Below are 13,939 nucleotides of genomic sequence, written 5' to 3' on the forward strand. Positions count from 1 at the left end.
CTTTATAACTGCTGTAACTGCATAGCTGTCTTTATAGATTATAGTAATAACGAGGCTCGTAACCTCCCTGAATTACTTGTTCCTTTAAGCTTAAAAGGCGAGCCCTCTAGCATTATCCCTCCTCTTCTTCTTCTTCTTCTACTATAATATTAAGGTAAATACGAACACACGTACTACCTATATAAATAGTAACTAACGATAGTAATAATAACGACTAAATGGCTAATTAGTATAAGTCCGCCCCCCCTCCTTCTGGAACACCCCCCATTTGGAACACCTCTTTACACCAAAACACTGCTTTTTGGACCTCTGCTGTTTTAGTTAATCAAATAGTAAATATCATAAAAGTAAAACCCTATATAGACTCAAAGTCAAGTACTAATATTCTGTTTATAGTCTGTATATAGGTCTAGTAGAGGAGCTATACTATAGCTTAGAAGTTAGGACTTGAATAGTTATTTATTTTCGTATGTGTTTTCTTATTAACGTAGAATATAAATAAGAATATTCATAATAGATCAGTGTTACTCGTGAGAAGTATAAAGCCAGTATCAGGATATAGCCGAAGTTTTATAGATACGACTATAAAACCCTTATAAAGAAGTATTCAGTATTCGAGAAGTTGTTAAGTAATACATGTAAGCCTATACGAAGGTTTAGTAGGGGAAGTCTACTTTTAGTTATATTATAGAAACCAGAATATATAGTATTAGATAGGTAATAGAGATATATAGCATAGACTTCGAGCTTATTTCTAATACTTATCTTATAGCTATATCTATACTGGTTAATCTATAATTAATATACTTCTATTTGTTTAGGATTCCTTATATAGTGTATGGTAACACTAACAAAATTAAATGTTTAACTTCTAAGCTATTCTATAGCTCTTCTACTGAACCTATATTAAACATATAAATAGAATATTAATACTGGAATTATAGTCTATCTATGGTTTTATTGCCATAATATTTACTATTGTATTTAATAAAATAGCAGGGGTCCAAAAAGTAGTGTTTTGGTGTAAAGTGGTGTTCCAAATGGGGGGTGTTCCAGAAGGCGGGGTGGGGACTTACTTAATAAGACTAAGTCGTATAAAAGGAAGAAGGCAGTCGGCCGTTAGTAATCTACTAAACCGACTCCTTAGTTCTAGCCTATAGCTTATCTACCCCTTAAGAATTATAAGAAATACTCTTTTAGAGTGACTTTAGTGAATATAGTGGTAGGCTTTTATCGATTCTATATACACGTTACCCTAATCGGGTTATAAAGGGACTAATAATCTAGAGGTAAACTCTTATCTCGGCTAGTATAAAGTGGCTAGTAAGGGTGGCTTATCGTACGTCGAGTTAGACTTCCTATAATCGTAAATTACTAGAGACAGTAAGGCGGTAGTTACTAGGCGGGTCTAGGATAGTCTTCTTAACCTTAGGAATATCAAAGTTAGCTTATTTATAAAGATAAAGACTAGTAACGGTTTACCCCTTTTCCGTTATTAAGTCTTCATGATAAAGGATATAACGGGTCCTTAAAGAGAATATCTTATAAAGATCGTCTAGCAGCCCTATATTATTAGGACACTCCTAATCCAGGTATATAGCACTATTAATAAGGGCCCCTACTAGTATTATAATAAATACTAGATAGCTATAACTTATCGGGTTAATAATAAGTTTTATACCCCTTTTTCGAGTATATATTAATCTAGGGTAGAGAAGAGTTCCTAGACTATAATAACTACTAATTACACGAGTCCGCTTATATATATCGCGACGATACCCTTCGAAGATAGTTTTAATAAGGTGATTAAGAGGTCTCCTAGCTAGATAATCAGTATCCGGATATTAGTTACCGTAATCCTTCTCCTAAGTAGAGTATAGTACTACGTTAGTCGATTCACGATAATAATTACCGGCCCTTATAGTCTCCTCGGCGTGGTATTTATATTATTACTATAAAGGCCGTTTATTACTAGGTGGCTCGCTAGTAACGTAATACCTCGGGAGGTTAAGGTATCTTAGCTTATAACAGTATCCCGGCTATGGTTCCGGCACTAATATATCGGTATAACACTAAACTAGATAACCACTGCTAAAGGGTTAAAGACAGCGCTAAGTATTAGAAGGGGAGACTATTAAGTATTATCGGATCACTCTTCCTGTAAGGGGTTATATCTAGAGTAAGGAAACCGAAATATATATCCCCGAGTATAAGGACTATAAGGATAGGCCGCTTTAAGAGTAAAGGAAAAAGGGCGGGATAGGTGCTTTTTACTAATATTGGGAAAATAGGTAAAAGGGTGTGTGGTGTACTAGGTAGCTTACAGGGAGGGGAAACAGCTAGTTAATTAACTTAATATAATAAAGTGACTCTACGGCTTTAATATAATCAATTTAGAACCTCTTAATCTGACCATTCTTATCGTATATTTACTCTATTACGGTTACGCTATATTTAATACTTCGAACCTCGGGTATTAGGGTATATTAGGGGCGGATACCGGAAAAGACCGGATAGGATCTAAATAACATAGTACCTATAATAAAGTCTTCACTACCTAAATTAAGGGGTATAAGAGACTTATATAGACATAACTTAATCTAATACACACACACGAGATTTCTGCTCGATCAGGATTGCTCTATAAAGTGCTATTTGACGTGCGACACCTCGGAGCTTCTGCCGCCGTTACTCGACACCCCCCCCCCCCCCCCCCCCCCCCCCCCCCCCCCCCCTCCCGCATTTTCCCACCCAACCAAGACAACTAGACGGGACGCAGTCACGCGGCCAGCGCTGAGGGGCTCCCGCCCCCCGCCCCCCCGAGTTTGGGTCTGAGTTTGGTCTGATGTGAAGACGGGGAGGAGCCCTATAGCTTGTGAAGGGAGCTTCACGAGAACATGTATGACCTCCACGACCTGCTTCTTTTATACCACTAGTCTCGACTACCTTCAGGTAGCTACTTCTGGTTCATGTCCCATGCTTACGGGATTAGCACTGTTAGACCTGCGGTCATCTGTTTTGTCTCATGCCCATTTATGCTCATAACTGCGAAATCCTAGCGTGTCTCGAGGAACCGGCAGGCGGCGTCGAGCCTCTCCTCCCAGCTCCAGAAACACCGCATTGACCGCGGCAACAGTACGCATCCTTACCTGCTCATGCGGTCCCTATTCTCGCGATGGTGACGCGGTTTGCCGTGGCATTCCATTTCTGAGCGAACGATATCGTTACTCGATCTCCGTCCAGTCTTCAGCTTCTATGGCGGGCCCATCCATTCTATATACGTGAATACCGAACCCATTCCAGTGGCCCCTTCAATACGAGAAGAATGCCGAATTTGATCAATCAATGCATCAGGCACATCACCGTCGCGACTGAATATTACGACTCGGATGATCTTATTCCGCGCGACAGTCCTCGAATGGCTTCTTTTCAGCCGCTGGCGAGATCCCCAAAATCACCGTTACATGAACCCCCTTCAATTGTCAGTCCCACCTCCAGCTTCTGAGGCTCGCGTCTAATTATCCTCTAAAGGGGCCTTCGAAGCAAAGCGATGTCGTTTTAATCAACATACTGGGCGACAACAAGCGGACGGATATAGCGAGCGAGTTAGTGAATACTACGGAGCAGTTCGACGTACTGCCCGCTGACAAAGATCGTTCCTCTCCTTCCTGCCCCTCCTCCCCGTTCATGCAGAGCTGGTCGTCCGGCCTTGTCATGTCGACCTCATTGCCGAGACCGGTTGAACGCCAGTCGCTGGACCTAAAGGTTCTAGCCGCCGGAGCCCTCGCCTTCACAGCCACTCAGTCAGTCGTACGTGAGACATCGCACGGCGTTGAGCCACACACCTCTGAAGAGGTGGGCAGTGTGCAGAGTCAACCCGTGGAGAAAAGCAAGAATCATGCCCATAGATCTCACAACTCCTTCCGTCGACAAGTCTCTTCCAGTGATCGAAGGCCGTTGGTAGACTCGCCAGACCGCAGTGGTCCAAGAACGGGTTCTTACTCCGCGTTTACTTCAAGTGCCTTTTCCCATCATGAGGCCCCGACATCTCCAACGTCACAGGGACGCCCGACTTCGGAGGGGTTGCCCCCATTGCAAATGGACTCACCTAGGCGTGATAGTATTGGGCAGGGTCCCCTGCCGTCCATTCGACATCATTTTAGAGATCTTGAGCTATCCCAGGACAATGACATGACCGTCGGAAAGGCGCATACCCCCGCCTTCCCACCTTCCTCCCCGCCTAATATTCCGGCGTTATCCACAAGATCCGCGTTGACTAGCAACCAGTCGCCGCCCCCAGGGTCGCCAGACGAGACATACGTTCATCATAGCCTCCTGTCGCCGCAGTGTCTTGCTCTAGCGTGCTACCACACTCAGCGGGGCAGACCTTTCAAATTCCCTGCTGACCAGGGGAATGTCGTTACGGCGACACGAAACAGCGACCATTCGTCCATGCCGCCTACAACCACAGCCGCAATTGATTCCATGGGTATCGATGGTCCGAACAACACACCGTCCGGGGGTTTTGTCTGCAAGTTCGCTGGCTGTACTGCCCCGCCGTTTCAGACCCAGTATTTATTAAACTCCCACGCCAATGTACATTCCTCCGCTAGACCACATTACTGCTCCGTCACTGGTTGTCCAAGAAGTGAGGGGGGCAAGGGCTTCAAGAGAAAGAACGAGATGATTAGGCACGGCCTAGTGCACGAATCTCCAGGATATATCTGTCCTTTTTGTCCAGACAGAGACCACAAGTATCCTCGTCCCGACAATCTCCAGAGGTATGTGCAGTTTGTTCATGCATCTAATCCGAGGTCGAGCTGTCCTCGCGCGGCCATTCCGAGTGCTCTTGGACTAACCCAGACACGACTTAATAGACATGTTCGGGTTCATCACGTAGATAAACATAAGGACGATCCGCTGTTGCGGGAGGTATTGTCTCAGCGGCCGGATGGTCCCAATCGTGGCCGCCGTCGTCGTGGGAATGGTTTTTGATTCCATGGCAACCCCGCCACGTCGCCCTTGGCTTTGCTCTTCTTATATTCGTTGCTTATGGCAACTTCTTACTGTTTATTGGGCCTTGATTTTTCTATTCCCGTTATTGGTCATATTGGCAATGCGGTTTCTCCTCCCTGCGCACGATCCTAGTTGCCGTGCGTTGGTATATTGTTCTTGCCGAGATACCCTCTGTCCTCCCGCTGATATAGACAGCGAAAGATTATGTTGAACAGACCGTAGTTTCACGTTTACGTAACGGGCACGGATTTGACCGAAGGATTGTCACCCCGGTAATCCAGGTATATACCTGCAGAATTTTCACTATAGATATTACGGCGGCAGCAGTTCCCTGACGGTCCTGCAGGTTATATAATTGTATATAATTATCTGAATGAATTTTGACCCTATTTGATCACGGGGACCCGCTGTCGCACACACCTCCCTTAGGGGTGGAATAACCTAACGGCCGATTACGCGGTCAGGCACGGAAGGTGGATTGTCGAACAGACTATAGTCTTTTCGATTACGTAACGGGCCGGATTGCTAAGAGTATAATCCGGGTAGACGCTTACGGAATCTGCACTATATAAAACACGGTGGCAGCGGTTCCCTAACAGTCCGATATAGTTATAATTATATATAATTGCCTTAATTAATTTTGATATATTTTATAACGATTTCGACTACGCTTTATCTGATAATTAAAAGTCTTATTTACAAAGTGAAAAAGCCTACCCTTTACCTTTATTATTACCGAGTAAAAAGTAATATAGCTACGTTGATATAGCGTGTTAATCTATAAATATTAAGATATCGGAGTATAAGCCTATTATCTATAAATCCTATCGCGATTAGGAGCTCTAGCGTAGCCACTATAAAGCTATTACCATTAATAATAACGTGTAGGATTATCTACGCTCTAACGATCCTATTTCCCCTCCTTAAAGGCCTGTTTTACCTTCCTACGCTAACTTCTAGCCTTTGTATATACCCGTAGAAGCTATGCCCTTATAGTGGTTAGATCTAACACCTACTAGGCAGCTGGCCTACGATTCGGCGATATAACGCTAGAAGATATAGAGAGATAACTACGCTAAGTACGTTAAGAGTATTAGTACCATTTTAACCCAGTAGACTAATACTATCGACTAAAGTCGTAAACTACTACTATATAATACTACGTCTAAAAAGATATCTAAAGTCGTCCGCCGCGATACTACTTACTATATAACTACCCGCCGCGTTAATACCTACGAAGAGTATAATAAACACGTCCATAGCGCGCTAACGACCCTTCAGAAGTTATAAGAGTGGTTATTAAGATAGTGGGAGCTATTATAATATCTTAAAGACGTCAATTCGAAGCCCGTAATGTATATCTAGATAGTAGACTTCTTTAAAGGGATACGTATAATTACTAGTCGCGACTAGACCGAAGCCGAGAAACGCCTTTTAGATAAGAAAGTAATTCTCCCCTAGGACCTTTATACCCTTAGTTAACGATATATTAAGACTAGACTTAAAGACTAAGGACAATACGGTAGCCACTGCGCTATAGTATTTCCGGCAATATAGACTAGAAGCGAAGAGTGCGAAGATACCTTAGATACCACGGCTAAGCCCCGGAAGCAGGGAGGCTATAGAAAGAATAAAGCTACGAATCCCGTAGCCATACCTTCTACTACTTTAGCTAACCGTTCCTCTTCTAAACACCGTTAATCTACCCTATAAAGAGGGTAGATATACCGTGTATACATAATACCTAGTCACGATATTAATGCCTGCTTTTATTAATTCCCGGAAATAGTATATAATAACTAGTCGCCTTTGAAGAGTATTAAAATTATAGTCTAACAGATCCTTAAATACGACCCAATGATATATATAGAAGTAAAAGAACTACCTGCTATAAAGAAGGTAAAGAAGGATACTAGTCGGTACTCTATATAGCTTAAAAAGGCGTGACTCGCCCCTAGTAATATCTTTTACGCCGCTAGCTTTACCGTAGGAGCCGCTACTACTAGCTACCCTCTTTAAGCCTTTACTATTCTTAATGCCGGGGCTATACTCTATATCTTTAACGATTTCTCCCGTTTTCTTATTTTTACCCTTATTATACAGGGAGACTATATAGTCGTAGGTAGTTCGTTGATGCCTATTAAAAGTTACGGTAACGTGACCTTGAGATTAAACGGACTAATAGGAGGCCTCGATTTAGACTATTAAATATCGTATACTATAAAGATTTTGTCTATAATTTAATCTTAAACTAATGGTTACGACTACGAGGATACTAGTAGGATCAGAAGCCACTAAATAATAACTGCCTTCGCTATACCGACGGATCTATATTATACTAGCTAAGTCACCACTTCGATTAAACCGTTATTAAATACGTGCCCTTTAACTAATCTACGGCTGCTTTTCTAGGCTGCTTTTCTACCCGAAAATCGACGATACGATATCTAAGCACTACGGAGGGTATCTTATAGTATCTATAGCTAGGGTATACTAGTCCTAAGCCGCTTAGGCACCTAGAAGAGCAGACGTAGGGGGTTAAGATAAAGGGACTAATAACTATCGCGTACGTGGCCTATAAGCTTGTAAAGATAAAACGGTATATTAGTAGGGACTCTCGCGGTATTAACCTACGTAGGGGAATAGTGGGCGATTGATTTCACGGATTTTACACGAATATCTGATAGGGATTCGCGGTTTATATTTTTCACCGACCGTTAGAGTGGCTTTATGGCTACCTACGTTAGAAAGAGTAAACTAGTAGCGGATATCCTTATACTAATTAAGGAATTCCTCGCCTAGGTAGACCTTTAATTAGACTATAAGGTATGTGTTTTCGAAGCTAATAACGAGCTAACTTAATCCCACGATATCACCTAATTTCTACGCTAAGAGGGCATGCTTCTAGAGGTATCTAGTCCGATACTTAAGCGTAGATCGGGGGTGCCAAATATACTACTACTATAGTGATCTTAAGAGGTCGTGCGATAAATATCCACGTATAGCTACCGCCGTTTATATAGCCTAAGGCTCTTCCCACGGCCGCGTATATTTATAACCGCACGCTATAAAGGTAGTACAATAATAAGGATTAGAAAACGCTATACGAGGTCCTCTTTGAAAGGAAGCCGATTTTATTATATCTTCGAGCCTACGGCTATAAGGCGTATGTAATAACTAAGGATACTTAAAAAGGCACTAAGAAGCTATTAAATCGTATCTCCTTATATCTATATCGGCTACCGTATCGGCTACGATTCCACTAATATCTTCCATATCTAGGTACCCGGTCTACGCCGCTATAACCGCCTTAATCGTATGCGCGATATAGATTTTAATAAACGCGCCTTCTTTAACGGGGATATTAACGCCTTGAAGGATAACCTCCGTTAATTAACCGAGGAATAACTAAAAGACCTGATTAGTTAGATTAATTGAAAGATGACTGGAAATTCACGGCCGTTTATAGACGTATAAGCTAAGGACCGCCCCCCTCCCCCCTTTATATAACTACTTATTTTGAGCTTAATATACCTCTGCCCTTGCCCTTGCAGGGGCGGATTCCCCCCGGGTCCCTTTCCTCGACGGTATCGTTAAGATTATAGTCCGTAATACCTGTCCGTGAGGGGGTATATAAGGCTATCTTAAGTCTAGATAGATAATATTTAGGTTATAAACGGTGTGATTAAGCTAGTATAGCGCCTGACTACTATCTATAACTACTTAGTCTGCTATTTCCCTCTTTACTAGTAACCCTGCTACCGGTTATAGCGCTAATAGTAGCCGTTATATTAGAAACTTATAATGCCCCTGCGGTTTCGGCTATAGGGTTCTAGGATAAAGGAACACGGTGCTGCGATACCCCTATAGCTATGGCTATAGGGCTTTTATTAAATAGAGGAGCGCGATTAATTCGGTAAGGAGATAGCTAGTAAAGAGATAGTTAGGTAGTAGCATTGAACGCTAGCCGCCACGCCCTAAATATACGTACCTTAGATAGGATTCCGCTACCTAAATTATAGTTAAAAAGGACTACTCCTATAATGCTATAGTGGCGTTTATCGCTATTACTTAAATCCACGGCCCTAATAGTAGTCTCGGGAAATATATCCTAGATAGTTGCCTCGGGAAGTATAGCCCCGGCGGCTCTTAGCCTTAAAGATCTATTATAAAGATCTTCTTCCTCCTCCGAAAAGCCCTCGTAATATACCCTTATACCCTTACGGCTGCCTATTCCGATAGGTATAGGAAGACTATCTACGGAGCTATAAGGAGATAGGGTCGTGGATACGGGTACCGGCGTCCGTAATAGATAGAAATTAGGTTCTAAACGCGATATAGATAATAATACATAAATTCGATAAGCATAGTTTTCTATATAACTATAATGTAAGGCTAGTAGTACTAGGAGCTTAGTAATATTAATCCTCCCTCGAGGAGACGTATATAACTATATTAGGAGGATAGTTATTCTGCGCGTTAATAGTAATTGGCGCCTATTTTAACCTTACGCTATTATAATTCGACGTTATAAACGCGTTTATACATGTGCTCCTCCCCTATAATATCTTTATATACCCGCTACTAGATCTTCCGGCCCCTAGGAGTTATTTACACCTATAAAATGCGTTATATAGGCTTAAGGAGTCCTTATTACTCTAGTAAAAGCACTTTTCGGCTATCCTATTAGCGGACGGCTTCTAGATAGTGCCGTAGGAACCTTATTACTTCCTATATTATGGTTTAATTCTGTTCTTCTACGTTAACGATATTATTATTACTTATAAAAATAATATAGAGAGCCGTTATTCCGACTATAGTAACCGGTTATTCCGACTGTAGTTCTGTTATAGACCCACAAATTTCCTTTTTCGGAATCCTATCTTCCACACATAACTATACCTCCCCCAGGGTGTTAAAGGTTAGCACGGATATAAACGAATATAATTGGTTCAGGATAATAGGGGATCTCTATAAGGTAGAGGTATATTCGAATATATAGAATCTATTACCCTTTATAAGTACCTATATCGATATAAGACTATTATATCTTACCACTATTTCCACTATCCCCACTATCACTACTATCACCTCTAGGGTAGTCCCACGATCATTCTCAAGATCGTTATAGGTCTTTATACCTATCTATGTAAAATAGGTGTAAAAGTACGGATCGGCAGGCTAATCCAATAATTAATAGGATATAGGGCGAATTCACGAGCTAACGTTTAAAACCCCGGGGGAGGTATATAACGTACGTACGGTTATAACGACCAATAACCACAACGTTATTTTTAAGCTTTCTATGTAGGAACCAATTCAACCCCTCTGGTTAATTAAAGGAAGTCGTAGGTGTGACCTTAAGGACTCGGATTAGGACCCGTCGTTCTATTTTATAGCTAATTCCCGCCACGTCATAGAATCCCGCTTTCTATCTATCTGCCGGTTCTATATCCTAGTAACTACTACAATTAACGGATAAGCTTATCTGTTCGATTAAAGCTATTCGTAACGGTCGTAACGGTCGTAACGATAGTTCCACGGCCTCGACCTCTACGCCCACGCCCTCGCCTACGGGTATCGCGACCGCCTTATTATTATTGTTATTCTTGTTGTTATTATTATTGCGAGGTGGTGGTAGTAAGCTGGGTGCTGCGATTTAATTGGTTCTAACAATGGGTCCGTAACCGAACTACAGTCGGAATAACCAAGTGGTACAGTCGGAATAACGGCTCTTATGATATAAGGTATAGATAAAGTAGGCTATTAATAACCTATAATGCCACTATAACCTATAAGGTAGCGATCCTCTATAATAGTTCCTTAGCATTAAGGTTATTCGTGACCGTGCCGTATATAAGATCTAGTTATCGTAACGCTATAACGTAGCGAAGTTAGAATACCTATTAAACCTAAAGAGTAATAGTAAGTATAGTAGTAACTATCGTCTAACGCACCTAATTGAGATCGTAAAACTACTACCCTATCTAGGGACCCTAACGGGCATTAAAAGCTATTAACGGAAGGTAGGATCTATACTATACGCTGCTATATTATCGCGGCCTGATATCGTGTTTATAGTATTAAGGCTATACCGCTTTAATACTAATCCAGGGCCGATACACTATAAGGCCGCTAATTATCTAATCCTCTATCTAATTAATAGCTAATCGCTTATATTAGAAACAAGGGATAGCGATACTATTAAATCCATACTAACGCTTTCTTTACTAATAATAGCCTTAATCGTAATAGTAGTTAAGCCTTCGTAATACACTTATTTAGAAGAATAATCGCGTAGTGCGCTAATAAGCAGGATATGGTTATAATGGTAATAATAGAAGCAGAGCTACTAGCATTAGTATAAGATATAAAGGAGGGTATCTTTATATAACGGCTATTACTTAGTATAGAAGTAGAATTTAATAATCCGGAATCAAGAATCCTATGCGATAATAACTAAACGATTCGTTTAGTTAATTAAGAGATTCTCACGTTAATAATACGCCTCCGTTACGTGGATATCTATAGCTATTAGTTACCGTAAGTAAAGGAATAAGGCTAAATACTTATAACGTATATAGCGAGCGTGGAAATAGTCGTCGACGGCCTAATAAAGCCGTTATACGGCCAGAAATCTAAGATATTTAGGTCCTAGGTAGGCGGGATGGATATACGGGAACGGTTATAGTAAAAATAGCTAGAGGAAGTCCGGATAGAATACTTAGAGGACCGAGAGAATGAATTTAAGAGCGGCTATAGTAAAGAGATTGCTTAGCTATTATGTCTGCCGGTTACGAATAGCTTTAATCGCCTAACTAATATTTAGGGCGATTAGTGGGTGTATCGAATAGACTATAGTCTTTTCGGTTACGTAACAAGCCGGGTAGATATCTGCAGAATCTTCACCACTAATATTACGGTGGCAGGAATTCTCTAACGGTCCTTACACAGTTATAATTCCACATAATTGCCTTAATTAAATTTAATATATTTTGTGACGATTTCGACTACGCTTTATCTGCTAAGGATCGCGACCATGGGCGGCTGGCGCCGGCTGCTGACAATAGTACCCGAGTCGGAATAAACAAGTGATCCAGTTGGAATAAGTAGCGCTATACTATAAGGCTCCTGAATCTCTCCTATCCTTTTTATCCTCTATAGCTCTACCCTGTATAAGAAATTAAAAAGGATCCTTAAAACGATAATAGTAGGTTTTACTAAAAACACGAATATTATCGCCTTCCGCAGAATAAAGATATAAATATAGTATCGCCTCGCCGCTATATAGCGTACTTACCTAGACTAGGAGATAGCGAGCGTATTATAGTTTAAACCAGCTAAGTATATCTATATCCGTTTTACGAAGTCGCGCTAACTCTTACTTACCCTACTCTCCTTAACGCTACTTTGGTACCGGTAACGGAGGCGATAAGACTCCTAGGCCTTTAGCTTAATAGGAAACTTAACTTCCGATAACACGCTAAAAAGGTAAAGAGCCGCCTTACTACCTAAGTATATACCCTTTTAAGATTTAGTACGGTAGCGTAGGGGTATAGCTTCGTAGATTTAAGGAAATTATACCTTATAGTTATCCGACCGGTAATAGCCTACTACACTCTAGCCGTGTATAGGATTAGAGTAGGCCCCCGGTAAAGCCTTATAGCGGTATATATAGCGGTATAGAACCGGTGCCTTAGGCTTATAGCAGGAGCCTATAAGGCTATACTTATTAAAGTCCTCGAAAAAGAGACCTTTATTCCCCCCTTAACCTTTACCTTTTAAGTCTTAGTGCCTAGAAGGACCTCCGAATATAGGAAAAGGGTATAGAAGATAAGATACTAGATAGGGTAGTTACCGCGGCGAGAGCCTTAACGACATCGAATCGGTATTATAAGACCTACGCTACCCTCGTGTAGACTACCTAACTAACCGCCTAATATCCTAAATAGGGGCTACGCCCGTGTGGAAAGAGGAAAGCTCTTATAAAGATATAAGGCAGAACTTAGATAGAGGCAAGACGGCCCTATATATACGCCGTAGCGGCGCTAAGCCGCCCCCTAATACGATATACCCTCCGAAAATATAGGGGCGTTTTTAAGCTATAAAGCTCCGCACTTACTTAGCTTAGATTAAAAAAAGTAGGTTTACGGGCTTTCCTAGCAAAGGCGAGGGTACTAGGATTTCTATTATTATTATTATTATTATTATTATCGATCTTACTCCGCTATCCTGACTAATCTATAGGAGCCTTCCTAGGCTATACGGTCCTTCTCGGGTGGCTATAGAGGGGAAAACCCGGGTAAAACCCGGGCAAAACCTCTATACACTTCCTTAGGTAAAGAGATGTCGCTACGGGGCCAATATAGCCCCTGTTCTTCCCTATTACGTATCTGGATCTTACCTCTAGGCTAGTAGCTAACGGGAAGTGTGGTAGGCTAGTGGTTAGGTAAGTTAGCCTAAGCTAATCTCTATCGGTAGAGCTAGGGCCGAGGGGGCGTTACTGCGCTTCCGCTATACGGTAGCTACGGCTCTTTAGCCTCGGTCTCCTTATATCCATCGAGGATTATGCCTTTATTCCTTCTATTCGGTTAATAAAGAGAGTATGGAGGTAGGCGTCTCCTGCCTCCCCTAGGCGGGTTCCTGCTATATCCGGTAGTAAGTAGGGGGAATAGGGCTTTACCCTATTATAAGAATTAGATAGTTAATATCCCCTAAGGCCTTTATACCTTAATCCTTCCTTTTCCTCCTATAATGCTAACGAGTTTATTATAGGTTTTCCCCCTAATCTATTTCGCTTACGGTCTTATAGGTATATTGTTACGGCCTATACTAACTAGTAAACCCCTTTAGTTTTCTTATTATATTCGTATTATAGTTTTACTATGAGTATTTTACGGGTAGCGTCGCGGTGGCGTGGTAG

General features: G+C 41.5%; 2 protein-coding genes across 2 annotated transcripts; both read left to right on the forward strand.

Annotated features, from left to right (window-relative positions):
- Window positions 1-3,194: 3,194 nt before the first annotated feature.
- Window positions 3,195-3,619, forward strand: SODALDRAFT_333475 (hypothetical protein; the record flags this gene model as incomplete). The annotated part of the gene is made up of 1 exon (XM_028611982.1): window positions 3,195-3,619. A coding segment is annotated over exon 1 (156 nt), but the record flags the coding sequence as incomplete, so codon positions are not given.
- An 833-nt stretch (window positions 3,620-4,452) lies between these two features.
- Window positions 4,453-4,995, forward strand: SODALDRAFT_277327 (C2H2 type zinc finger domain-containing protein; the record flags this gene model as incomplete). The annotated part of the gene is made up of 2 exons (XM_028608056.1): window positions 4,453-4,781; window positions 4,878-4,995. 2 exons carry the CDS (start codon window positions 4,453-4,455, stop codon window positions 4,993-4,995), a joined length of 447 nt encoding a protein of 148 aa, XP_028466653.1.
- Window positions 4,996-13,939: the final 8,944 nt, after the last annotated feature.

This window comes from Sodiomyces alkalinus, assembly GCF_003711515.1.
Source record: "Sodiomyces alkalinus F11 unplaced genomic scaffold SODALscaffold_5, whole genome shotgun sequence".
NCBI lineage: Eukaryota > Fungi > Ascomycota > Sordariomycetes > Glomerellales > Plectosphaerellaceae > Sodiomyces > Sodiomyces alkalinus.